Source organism: Desmodus rotundus, chromosome 2, assembly GCF_022682495.2.
Source record: "Desmodus rotundus isolate HL8 chromosome 2, HLdesRot8A.1, whole genome shotgun sequence".
NCBI lineage: Eukaryota > Metazoa > Chordata > Mammalia > Chiroptera > Phyllostomidae > Desmodus > Desmodus rotundus.
Genome location: NC_071388.1, coordinates 115,706,654 through 115,720,667, shown reverse-complemented (window position 1 = coordinate 115,720,667; position 14,014 = coordinate 115,706,654). Strand labels below are relative to the sequence as shown.

Sequence of the window (14,014 nt, the reverse complement as noted above, 5' to 3'; positions counted from 1 at the left end):
TGGCCAAGGCCCAATCCTCTACGAGGGCACAAACCTCATCCGTCCCATGTCCTCAATAACCTGTGTCTACCAATCATCCACTGCACTGCGTTCCACAGTCAACATTTTTCTCTCAACTGGCCCCGTCAGCATTCAAATAGGTCAGGCTCTCCCATGCGAAAAGCCCCTGAGTACCCAGTTTGTTACTTGAGTCACTCTTCAACCCTCTGTAATCTGTTTTCCATTTTCAACTCTGCTCTGAACTACGCTCACAAAATCCAGGGGACTCTTAGAAGAAACTAAATTTGTAAATTGTGGACTGTGACTATGCGTAAAATTTATTTAAGAGGAATATGAAAGTCTCAAAGAAAGGATCTTGGCTCTAGCAACTAGTCAATCAATGCCTTTTAAATCTCTACCTCCAGCCTAATTCATCAGCCTGAACTTCAGAAGGGTATATCCACAGGCCTTAAAGGATATGTTTGCCAAAGATAATCTCCAGCTTATTTGCCTGCTTCTGCATACGACTAGAACTCCCAGCCACAATGGTATCTGATTCAGGTTTACTACTTTTATCACAACATAGGGACAAAAATATGTCCAGCATTAACAAAAAGCAAACTGAGAAAAAGGTATTTAACATTCTTCACAAAGACAGCAAGGGAAATTCAAAATTGCCTTGGGCCTCTAAAAATATTTTTGACTGCAGGCTAAAAGTAATGATGAAGCTGGGTAATAACAGTAGTCAGTGTTCAGAAGAACCAGTAATTATCGCTTAACAAACAGTTCTCTCTATTAGCCTGGGGATACTTACTATATCACAGTCCTTCTTGCCATCTCGTTTAATTGGCTCATTGAGATCCTCTTGGCTTCGAAAACTAAACTTCTCGATGGCTTCTGTTACTCCGCGCAAAGAACTATAGATTTCTTCAGAGTTCAAGTTCTCTGTATCATAGTCCAGCATGCTAAAGATCAAAATATTTTCTTTCTTAAATTGAGGCATATGCATAAAATTGAGATATATGTATAAATTCCTTCCAATAATTTCCATAGTAAAGTATCCAAGTTCATTTCTTTAGGTGTTTTGGAATGAAAAGGAGACATCTGTTGTCAGAGCACCAGTAGGGGACAATTAATTATACATCTTCTTGGTCAGATCTGCACATTACATCCACACTCAATCAGAACCAGGGGAAACAATAACCACAAGAATGCAAGAACTCAAAGAGTGACAACTGGTGACTGAATGCATGAGGTAATGAAAGTGGAAAAATATATCTTGAAGTCAGAAAAAAGTAGTTTGGTTGTTACAGGTCTCAAATGTACAAACTTAAATTAAGAGGAATGGGCACTTCAATATAAAGCTAGTATTACAAATAAATTTCAGAAGAGCAAAGCAAATGACTTCTGGGTTATGCTCACCAGTATCAGAGACTTGTAAGTAAAATACTGTGTAAAAAACTAAAAAACTAACTCTGTAACTCAAAGTCAGATCCACTTTCCAATGGGCTCCTGACAGTCTAACTCATATGTTATCTAACCCAGTAGCTTGTTGAGAATATCAAGCTCTTCTACATGTTTTTATTTGGAGTTTTATAATAAAAGCAAATCTTATAAAGATGAGTTAGATTCCTAGCTGGATGTCTAAAAGCACTTCAAAAAGCCAGAAATATTTGTCCCTTCAAGAAAAGTGATGTCAACTGCTGTACCTTTAAAACATTTATCATAGCTAAACATGAAATGAAGCAAAAATCCTAAATAGCCTTGTGGTGTAACGCAATGTGTCAACAAGTAGCCTTCAGAAGTCTGAAAAGTGCACCGACATAGACGCTCCTAGGAACAGCAACAACAACAAAATCAACTGCCCCTCACTAAGAATGTTTAAAAAAGCACAAATAAATACACGAGTATAAAGAAAGCAAAACATGAAGCAAAGGGCAAGTCAAAACTATAAACTTAGTTTAGATGTCACTTGTTTTAAAAAAATGCCCAGGAAGATATCAGGTCTAACTTAACTTGCAGAAAGTCTTGAGCTATACGGAACATTCCTAGGACACTCCGAGAATTCTTGGCTGTACTTAAGGAAGCATTCGGCATCACTAAGGGTTGCAATCTTTCTGATCTTCTAAAGAGAAATAATGAAAATGAAGCACACACTGGCAGAGCTCTTCCTAAGGACAACACAACCAATCCTGTACATTTTCATATGAGGTAAGTTTCCGATCACTTAAAAACAAGTAAGATTTACTACTCCCCTCTCCTGCCTTGTGTTTTTAAAGGTTTGGGCAGACGAGAAAGACAGCATTTGGACAGTTCTCACTTGAGTAGTCAGGCTGGCTTGAGGTTGCAATGACCCAAGTGTTTTCTAAGGCTAGTTAGGTTCTGCTAGACAAGATCTGAACTCACTCTTAGAGATGGAAGCCATTTGCCTACAATTGGAAAACTGGCCCAGATAAAACTCACTTTTCTTTTCTGATGAAAGAAAATACACACCTCAATTGTACTTGGACTGTTCACAAAAATACATGCCAACTCTAAGATTGGTTCTGGCATCAAAAAAAAAAGGGATGTGAACATGAACATGTTTACAGCTAAAATCCCTTGTATGTATACTAACAGAAAGTGAACTAAAAATCTTGAACAAAATTCAAGATTTCAACTCCTTCTAAGAGGCAATATCCCTTTAGTGTGAAGAAGCTTCCTGCCACCCTCCCCCCCTTCTAGCACACCACAATACCAGCTTATGAACAAAAACACTTATACATCTGGCCAGTGAACTTTTTTTTATAAAGACTGAGTATGACTCAAACAAAAAATATGTATACAAGATGGAAAAAGATGTCTTAAAATACTCTGAATCAAAACAAGAAAAAACAATAACATAACCCATGCAAAGAAAGAAAGGGAGAAAGAAAGAGAATGAATAACGGGGACAAGAGAAAGTCTGGCAAAACGTTCTGCTTTTTAAGGGATGTCACAATATTATTTTCCGTGTCGCTTCAGATAATATTAAGCTTTCACATATTTCATCTCATGTTTCTCAATCTGAACTTTCTTAAACCAGTTCATTTCAGTTCATATAACTTTGTCATTATAGTAGCCTCTTTTTAAAGTAAGAAAATAAAGAATCTGCTAGTTAACATTCCTCCTTCTTACTTTCAATTAATAAACCAACTCAGACTTCCAGTTTAGGAGTACATGTGCATAACCAAGTTCAAGCTGTGGTGACGCTTCTTTTTAGACTCACTAGCTTGAGGTCTTGAAATATCTCCTTGGTATGAAGCTAAAGCTGTGAGCTCAAGGTGAGAGAGAGAGCACTGTTTTGGAAACCGTGCTACTTTCTAATTGCTATTTTATGCTTTGGCCTGATTTGCCTATTTTCAAATCAACACCTGTGGGCCCTCATTCTGTACAGGAAAAGGAAAACTCCCATGAATGCCATCACCAGGGAATTGTGGACACTGTGGTCCCAACAAGGCATTCAATGTGACAGCAGCAGGAGAAATGCAGCAGCTTTACTTAGAAGAGACCCAGTCTGTCACCTGACCCCACACTCCGCTCAGAGACAACTGCAGAACATAATCCTTTAGGTTAAAGGCCAGGCCCTTGTCACCTGTAAGCACTGTGATTAGACCCCAGAAAGGTTTCCTTAGGATTGTTTAGATTAGGATAAATTGCTTAATCAGTCAGTACTCACTGACCTAAGGTCAGGCAAATCACCCAGTACTGAAGCAGAATAAAGTTCTGGACCACTCTGTTGTAAAGGATTTGTATCATGGGTGGGGAGGCATGAGGTCAGGTCTCCAAGAAAAGAGAAACTGGAAACAAGAAGTTTGTCTTCTCAGATTTTTCTTCGTTATTTTGTAGGAAAAAGATATTAGAGTATGGAAGAAGGATAACGGTTCCTTGTTATGAAATCAATAGGGTTTTGGCAAAGAGATAGACATAGATTTCCTCTTAGTTATACGTGACAGATAGGTTTTCTAAATGTAAAAGTCTCTAGTCACCTGTCTCCCACCAAAGTTACAGGCATTTATTAAGCACCAGCTACAATATTGTGCGCATATGTGGAAGATGACTCTGAGAATAGGATATCCTCTGGAGGGCAGTCTCGATGGCTGGCTGGGAAGAGTGGCTGAGGGTGAAGCTTGGTGCCACTATACTGGGACAGTCAGTAAACTGGTCTTATACCTTGAGGCCCGGTTAATCTTTAAAAAAAAAGAGAAAGCGTAGCAGCATGCTTTATCAACACTGATGACAGCAGTGACATCTCACTGCCAGTGTGCCCTTGCCCTAGCCTTGTGTACTACCTACAAGTAGTCATTAAAGGATTCTCTGTACACTCAGAAGTTGCTTTTGCTGTGAGAGTTTCAAAAGAAAGATGTTGTTAAAACATTTAGCTGACTTGTTTACTATGTACAACTTCGCTATGTTGAGGATACAAAACCAGAAATGTAAATCAGTACAAAAGCTATCTCTGACGCATTTAAAAGCAAGAATTTATTTTTACCCTTGTCTTATTGCAGTGGGTACAAACTCATCTTACAAAGCGCACAACAGCTGGACTGCCCCTGCTCTGCTCCTGTAGTGACAGCCTTCTAGCGAAGGGATTCTCTGGTTTTTGAACCTTTATAAAAAGCACTTAAGAGACCTCCAAACAGGTTTCCGTAGGAACACGTGGACCCAACTCTGTACCACAGATCTGCCATCTGAAGGAAGTCCCACCCGTTCTTCTAGACTCCTTAAACGCTGTCACATCAAACCAGGGGCTGGTGAGGATATTGCCACCTCTCCTGCCTAGAAGCAGGGAATCTACTAAGAAATAACTGAATGCCCTTCTTGGGGCTTTCTTTCTGGATCTGCATCCTGAGACGATCACGAGGTGATAGGACATTGTAAAAGTTATCAGTCCACATAATCACCAGCAGGACTGAGAGCCGCAGGTGCAGTTTGGGAAGAGCAGGTCTCACTTGCTTCTTAGTGGGAATGCCTAACACACGTAAGAAGAACGCTGAAGAAACTGTGCTCACTGTTGCTTGATTCCATGGCATTGCCTGAGCGCTTTCTGGGGGCTGAGCACTGCACTGGGCAGAAAGGTTTGTAATAGGAGATGCTGTGGAATTCTGTCAGTTGATGAAATGGTCCTCTGTCCTTGTAACATGGAAGGAACTGTCCTCCTGAGGTTCAACAAAGACCACACACCTGCTTACACTTCTCACCAAGGTTCTCTTCCTGCTAGTCTAAGCCAAAGCAGAGACCACACTGGAGGCAGCTGAGAGGCTTTTTAAAATAACTGAGACGACTTTGGAAATGCAATAATATTGTGACACCTCAGACAAGTTTAACAGGTAGTTTGTTACCTGGGAGAGTAAGAGCGCCTGAGAGTCTTGTGGGAGGGAGCGGTGGGAATGGAGTTAGGCTGAGAAAAGGGAGGTGGGTGCTTCGATTGCCCATCAGCACTCCAACCCCATAATCGACTGTAGTGATCAGAAGAGGAAAATCAGAAAGAGAAACAAAAAAGGCAAGGGAAGGGTGAAGGAAGGGGAGAGGAAGACACTATATTCCAAGTGTCTTAGATCTCCTCTTTCCTTGACAAAGTTCTATCAAAATTCAATGGAGCAAAATAAATACTTCACCATACAGAGAAACAGAACATATTTTCTTTTATCAATACAATTTGGTTCTCGATAAGGCTGTTTTATTTCCCTCTCAATTATGAATTCACATTTTTAATTCACAGGAGATTCTGAGTGGAAGCGTGAAGCATGGGTGTGCGTACACCCACATGGGGAAGGACATTACGGGCACTTAAAAAAAATATGGACGTTCACTTTCAGATAGTGCAATCAATTATTTTAGGAACAACCAAAGAAGAAAGTATGGGCCTTAATTCAAATGGGACCGAAGGGACTTAGCAGGAAGGATCAAAGAATTTGTCATTCTGACCAGAGGCTGGGATCCAATCAGATGGAGTTCAGAGGCTGCCACAAGCAATTTTTTTCCCTGAAAGAATAATATTACCACTAGAAGGCTAGGGCAGTAACTCTCAGACAGCCAGCTCAGAGAGAAGGGAACCAAAATTCTAATTCCTGGGCTCGTATCATCTAATATGAGAATTAAAACTCATCAGCGAACATAAGTATTCCTCTTCACTTCACGAATGTCACTAAGTGACCTGGGCTTGCAAGAGGACCTGACAGAGTGTTCTAACAACTGTTATAACTCAAAAGAACCAGGGGCATAGGAAAGGGGTGAGATAGACTGGCTGGAAATGTTGCAAGAGGCCAGGGGGTGGAGCCTGCCTGGTATCAGAGACAGTGTTCCTCCTACACAGCAGTACTGCCTGCTGCGGGCATCCATCATAATTCCAAGAGCAGTGAGTATAAAGCTAATCTTCAACTGAGGACAGTTAGGGCCCCATTTTGTAAGAAAAATAAAGTGGAGGTGAGAGGTCACTGTGGCATAAAAGGGCTTAAAAACTGTCTCTAGACTACACACTGGGTTGGGAGTGGAGCTGCATGAGGTATACGGGCAAGCATCCGAGGCTGGATCCAGCTCTGCTGGCAGGGAGAGAATAAAGCAGTACCACTGCTACCTCCCTGTGGGAGAAGTCACACTTTGATTCTATGGATAGTCTTGATCCTCTGGTGGGATGAATGTAAAATCCACCAAAAATTACCTTTTATTGCTAGGGGTAACAGAGGTTATCTAGTTAGCACCATTCTGTTCTACATGTTTGCCAAGCACCAGAGTGAGGACTGCCATAGGTTTTTATCTTCAAGGGAATGGATTTCGTGTGATTTCTAAAGTCCTTTGCAGCTCTGTTTTTCATGTAACATAAATCACACTCGGTAAAATGAGCTAAAATATGTGTTTGATGGTGAAAAACTGCAAGTCCTAAATCTCTTCTCAAACACCCAGCAGTATTTGTTTACTAGCTGAAAATAAGCAGCGATTCTTCCCTCACACAGAAACAACTCATGGGATGTTCCACAGAGGTTTAACCTGTTGGCTCTGGCTTATCTAGTACTATTGGGTTGATAAAAATGACTTCCTCACTAATGATTAAAAAAAAAAAAAAAACCCTACCAACTTAGATTTTTTTCAGCATTTTAGAATACTTCCTTATTACTACCATGATCCAAGCACAGCATTTGTGGACAAAAAAATAATACCAGTTCATTTTGATACTCAAAATTAGATTAAGAAAACAACTGATAATAACTTCTCCCCTTAAGAATGAAAAGCTAATGTCATATGGTTGACTCAAAAGAATGGCAGGTCACACACAAAAAAAAACCATTTCAAAATCACTGCTCAAGAAAACATCTGAGATTATATATGGTAGAACTTGTTTACTGCCACCTTATAAGTTGGCATCTAATCCATTCCCCTATTTATTGCAAGAGTTCCTTTCTTTTATAATTTTCCTGGTAGAAAGTATGTAGCTTATTTGAGTATTTCCAGTGATACGATGCTATGAGGCAATATTCCCTACTTCTGGACAGTTTTAGTTGTGAGAAAAATCATTTTTTCTACTGAGTACAAAGCTGGTTGTGGCCCATCTGGCTAGTTATACACTGGGGCACACTTTTTTTTAAAGAAATAAACTAAGTAATTCCTGAAAGAAGCATTTTTTGACCCAAAAAAACCATTTAGACCACACTTGGAAATTTTAATATTGAAAATAAATCTCTTCATTTCTTCCACTGAACCTATAACCCTAACACTAAAGAGGAAAGTCAGGCCAATTAAGAATAAATGATGATCTGGAAAAATAAATTAAATTTTTTAATAATTTGGGGATCCATGAGATTAATACTTAGACTATTGTTGGCTCTGATAAATTATACTGGCAGCTCCCAATAATCTTTTAATTAACTCATTAGTACATTTAAGAAAATACTTGAGTTTCACCATTTGCTTATTACCTAAAAAAATGTGCCACCCTAATAATGAAATAATTAAAAGATAAGAAGTATGTCCTGTGTATTATGGAAGGACAGATTTCCACTTAATGTTGCAAAGTATCAATTCTAGACAAAAGCAACAATTTACAGAGAACACAAGATTTCCACAAAACTCTCCCCCAAGAAAGAGAACTCTATGGGCTATACTGTCAACACTGAACCCTGGTCATTTAAGGCAAACCATACACTTTAGATACAGATACAGATGTTAATCTTAAAAAAAAATTGTGGCTGAGCCTTAGTCACACCTGGGGAAAGTTAGACATATTTCATAAATCTCTGGTCTCAGTTGTCTAATTAGAGTAGCCTGCTGAATCACAACAACAGACCAGACTTGAAGAAATAACACCATACTTTAATCTACTTAAATATAGTACCAGGGGGCCCTTAGGGTGATTAAAGTAGGACACTATAAGTATACAAAATACTTTGTTTCACCAAGACAAAAATAGCAATTTGATATATGCCAAAATATTTATACAATAACCTAAGGAACTGAAGAAAAACTCATTGGTAAGGACAGAGGAGTATGGGAGACTCTTAATCACTTAAAAATCAAAATTTAAAGGCACTTATGTTTTGATTATCTTCCTACTAAAGATGTAATCCTTAAAGGGAAAATGGCATACTTGCAGTATTGTCTTATAATTTTAAGATTTTTACGTCAGCAACCCTTCAGACATAGCCCCTTGATCCTGGTCAGTGATCCCGCAGACCTGGACTTCCTGTGGACCACACAGCACATACGACTCCTGCAGGTCCAGGCACTGGCTCTCACCTAAAAGTCTGGCCTAGAGAGTCACTACTCTGAGGGGAGGCCATGGGGGACTCCAACACATGCCCGGTAGTCACGAAAGCCACCATGAAGAGACCGCTGAAGGCTCTGGCTAGATGGACAAGTGTTAACTAAAGATCCCGAGACAAAGCATTTTCTCTTCTTCAGTTACTGCCTCAAACTCTATAAGGTTAATGTTCACATGAGTTGAAAATGCTGATCCAAGTTTAGTTCCCAGGTTCTTACTCCCTTCTCCTGAGCAGTATTCTGCTTCAAACACGAGCCCATCATGAAAGCAACTATGTTTAGAATGGCCACTGTGTTGAAAAACTACCCAAGATGATGTGTAGACAGACTCTAAAGAATTCATTTAGATGCTTAAATACCTTCCTTCAAGTGCTCCTATCACCTAGAGAATAGGTGGTAAGTTTCTAGATGATTTCTATGTGTAAGGGTACTGAATGTAACTTTTTAATTTCAAAATCTCTAAGGTACTAGAAAGTGTTTAGAGCTACAAGAATTTCAGACAACACTCAGCACAAACCACTCATTTTACTGTAGAAGTTAACTACTTTGCACAAGATTATTCAGTTAAGATTTGGTTGAGGACTGGAATCCACGGTCTCCTGCTATCCATACATTTTTTGTACTAAGCTTGGTCTAAAATATAAAAATAGGCTACACAGACACACTGGGTGCTTTAGTTTCTTCACTTCTGTTGAAATGGCATTACCTTGGAGACAGGCCCCCATGGGAACAGTTGGTGGGTGAGGTCAGGGGGCTGGTCCTGCTGCTGGTGTGTCGGGAGGGAGTCCGGCCAATTGTATTGCTCGGAGAGCCCTGGTGTGAAGGCAGAATAAACATCATTACTCAAGAGCTAAATACAGAATAAAGTCCACTTTTCTCTTGGCCTTTTAACCCACATTTAAATAAATGGGCAGAATTTGTGCAATCAGGATAACTTTTTTTCTAAATCATTATGGACAATTTTAGGTGCACGCTAAACCAAAAATGGGTAACTCTCATATAGGCATCCCTGAAGCTGAATGACTGATGTTAGTTGGGCTAGAGTAACAGACACAACTGAGCATTTGCATCTCTCCAGTGTAAAAAATAGGTAACTCAATAAATAAATGATTAAATATAAAAATATAGTCCTGGCTCAGTTGGTTGGAACATCGTCCCATACACCAAAAGATTGTGGGCTCAATTCCCAGTCAGGGCATGTACCTAGATTGTGGGTTCAATCCCTAGTTGGGGCACGCTGGAAGGCAACCGAGATGTTTCTCACATCCATGTTTCTCTCCCTCCCTCTGTGACATCCATGAATGTATCCTCAGGTGAGGATTATAAAAAAAAATTAAAAATAATTTAACTGATAGAATAACCTAACTTAAGAAAGTAACAATATTTAAATGTCCGATTCATTCAATCATTGGGAATATGGCAGGATCAAACCTAGTCTCCCATTCTTGAGATGCCCACAATCTATTAGGAGAGAACAAGAAAGCTGGCTAATGGAGCAAGCTCTAGACAAGGGATCCACAGAAGCCCTGATTGGCTCAAAGGCACCAACTACGACAAAAGCACTCACCACACTGGTGTTACTGGAATTCTTGAGGTGGTTATGCAGGAGTTTGGTGGCACCATCCTGGAATGTTTTTGGCAAGGCACCAAGTAACATGGTAAATTCAGGAGTGTTCAATTCAAACAGCGAAATTAGCACAATTTGTGCTGCCTAGAAAAGGAAGATGATTAATTTACGTAATATACAATAGCATATCTCGGTCAAAATATTCATTATAATTGTTTTTAAAAGAAAACATTTTTTGTATGAGTAAAATAATTAATATAAGGACATATTTGCCATAAAAAAATTCATCTGGAAAAAAATTGTATTATCAATGATAAATAGTCTCATTTCAATCTGGAAAATAAGTCCTGGTTGCATTTTAACACACAGGCCTTGTATTTCCACATCACGTCAAGAATAAATTCCTATAACTTTTCCCATGTTGTCTAGCACTGGGAATGAAGCTGGTAAATACCTAAACGAAACAATTAACTTTTAAAGGTTTAAGACTGTTTAATATGTCGGAACTGGACAGGGCTCCAGTTCTCAACAAGTTGCCACTGAGTCACCTTGAGAAACAGCTTTTCCTTAACCCCACTCCTAGAGATTGAGAAAAACTAGAAAAAGATGGGAGTTTAAATACATCTGAAAAACCCCTATTTTTACACTTACGAATTGCACAAAGAGACAGTCTTTGGGAAGCAAAGCAGACTTACATGGTACAAATTATAAGCTTATTCTCCGCCTTTTAGAAAACGCTCTACTTTTCTTTATTGAGACAACATACTGCAGGACTGCTTGTAATCACTACAGCAGCAAGGAGGGGAAAAGCAATCAGCTGAAGCAATAGTAGCCAAATGGGACTAGACCTTCTCTAGCAAGCTCTGTGCTATCTACGGTATGGGTGTAGCAGCCGGCATTCTAGCTTAAACACAATGCCTATGGAATCAGTTACAAGGCTTTTGATTTAGAAAAACTATGCCAAAGAAAATTTTAGTAAGTACTAGATTTAGTAAGTACTAAATTTCTTACGAATTTCAGAGTCAGAAGAAAGGAATACACATTATAAAAATCTTTTAACTAAAAGCATAAGAGTAATTTTCCAAAGACTGCCATTTTTAGGACTGCAGTAATTATTATGAATATTTTTCCCTATGACACATAATATTACCAAAAAAATCTGCTGAGACATTCTCTGGAAATAAACACCACAAGATGTTTCAATGCTTTTATAATGTGAAAATTAATTATAAGTAAAGTTAAGACAAAATTACTACTTGTGCCTGGAGAAAGAAAAATATAAAGACCCAGATGTTTACCAAAAATAAAAATTGATTCTGAATTTTAAAGTATCAGTAGGATGTTTTTACAGAGTAATCAAAAATTACTTTTCAATGTGTCAAAATCATTCATTACACACAGCACTGGGCAAAAGTACCTTACTTTTTTACTCTTGACCTCCAAACACAGGAATTAGTAACTTTCAATCCTAAATAAATCACAACAGGCCAGTTGTTTTCATGACAGGCCAAAAACATAATCATAATTGTACTAAAATATGCATTTCTATATTTCATTATTGAATCATTCTTAATAAATTACCTGGAGGAATTGATTTCACCACCAATTTAATTTTATTAACATGATATCAATATTTGTATAGGAGCAAATTTCAAAAATCATGTAGAGTAGCCTGTGCATTTTAAAGAACATTTTATTAGATGTTAGAAAAAAAAATGCACGCATGCAAAAAACAGAAGACAACACTGCACTTCAGAGAGAAAGAAAGAAGCAGGGAAGCAAATCAAGCATTTTTTTGTTGTTGAGTAAAAATGACACTTGAAAATTATAAAATGAATGGTCTATTTTTATTTGAAATGTGCTACTATCCTCACTTTCCAGAGTGACATGATATCTAATACCACAAAGTTGAAGTTTTTCATGAAGCAAATTATAAAATTAGTGGGATCTTTTAGGAACAGGAACGCTGCAAGATGATAGGCCTAGAAATTGTGCTAATTCATGGCTACCTAACATCAATGCCATTTAGTCATGTGGGCAAAGAACGTGCAGCAGACTTTACCTTTCGATGCACTAAGAAACCTCTTGGTAAACTGAAAGTTGAATTTGGATAAGAAATCAAAACGAAAGACAAGAAATTTTGAAAATATAACTGGATGGAGAGATGGCACATGTATATGACTTATACATGTAAATGAGTATGATTTATTTTTACACTTTCCAAAGTATAAAATGCATATGATTTTATGCAATTTTCAAAAGTCACCCTTTGACTTAAAGTTGGTTTCAAAATAAAATATTTTTCTAATGAGATTTAAGCTCCAGAAATGGATAAAAAGTATCATTTAAATTTATTATTTTTGAAAATATTTTACATCAAAGTTTTAAAAGGAATAAAAGTATATCATCCTAAGATATTTTATCTGCAACCCTCTGTGTTAGTGAGAAGTCAGAATACTAGACTCCAAGAAGAAAATTATTACCATCAATATGGTATCATTAAAGGAATAATTCCAAATATGGAAATGAGCTGCAGAGATTCAATTTCAAAAAAGCTTGGGTCATCGCTCATGTTCAGTAACGAATCAAGTGGATTATATTCTTGTTTCATCTTTGAACTCCTGCCTTCCACAAAAGGCAGTAAATAACCAAACAAAAAACTCAAGAGTGCTGCTGACTTTTTCTAATGGACAACTCTAGGGCAATTTATTTTAAAGATCAAATAACAACTTTAAAAAGAAATGATTCCCATTCACACCCGTAACAGGAGAATTTGGGGCGTGAGGGCAAAAGGTTCTTCAAATGCCACTGCTACTGTTTGAAAAGAACTCCCAGAGTTATCAATTACTTTGGGAGGAAGAGGAGTTTGCTGATTTATTAAAGCACCTATTTTACTGTTCATGTCAGACTGTCATTAAAATTGCTTTAGAAAGTCACTGAAAAGGTATTTCAAAATCTTCAGACATTTCTTCTTTAGGATCTGTCCTTTACTACTCCATTAAAATATGGTAGGGGTCTGCATTCAACATGGCTATTTTGGGGGGAAGAGAGTTAATCATAAAAACATACCAAAACACAAACATTTACATAGCCACACACATACAGGCTCACACAGAATTATATTAATTTTAGGTTTTTTCAGAATCTTCTCAGTGTCTTCGCAAGGGTAATGAGTATTAACATTCTAAAGTGCAAACAGCAAAGTATCTTTTCCAAATAAGCAGAGTTTTAAATCTACCTGTTTACAATTTTCTTCCAAGTTTCCTTCTCCAAGCCCAGAGCAGTTTGAAGCTGACCTGCTGGGGAAATCCTCACCTATTCGACTACGCTGAAGCAGGGACAGACACACAGGAAAGGTGGAGGGATTTAATCACAGAGAAGAAGCAAGTGCTTAACCCACGGTTATTGTAAGCTGCAAAAGTATTTGGCTTCTTTTATAAAATCATCTACATATATAATCTAAAGCTAAGACTAAGAAGAAAAATAACAGTAATTGCCAGTTTTAAACCTCTTGTTTGCTAGGACCTTAAAAATCATAATCCATCCTGGAATGGTCAGTCATCTTTTATGTAATGAAACAGAAAATCAAAGAGATCAAAAAAGAGACCTGAAAGAGGCAGCAATAGTTAAGCTGAGATACAAATCTTAGTTGACAGTAAAATCCTTAGTTTTATAGTATGCCATGTGGCCTATATA

General features: G+C 38.0%; 1 protein-coding gene across 22 annotated transcripts in view; it reads right to left on the bottom strand.

Annotated features, from left to right (window-relative positions):
• The window catches only part of CLASP1 (cytoplasmic linker associated protein 1), a 259,814-nt gene that overhangs the window by 34,415 nt on the left and 211,385 nt on the right, over positions 1-14,014 (bottom strand). For all 22 annotated transcript variants that reach the window (XM_053918559.2, XM_045203086.3, XM_045203089.3 and 19 more), the window contains 3 exons: positions 10,319-10,462; positions 9,458-9,564; positions 794-944 (listed from right to left, as the gene is read on the bottom strand). In XM_053918559.2, the coding sequence (XP_053774534.1) occupies positions 794-944; positions 9,458-9,564; positions 10,319-10,462 (402 nt within the window). The remainder of the gene's footprint in view (positions 1-793; positions 945-9,457; positions 9,565-10,318; positions 10,463-14,014) is intronic.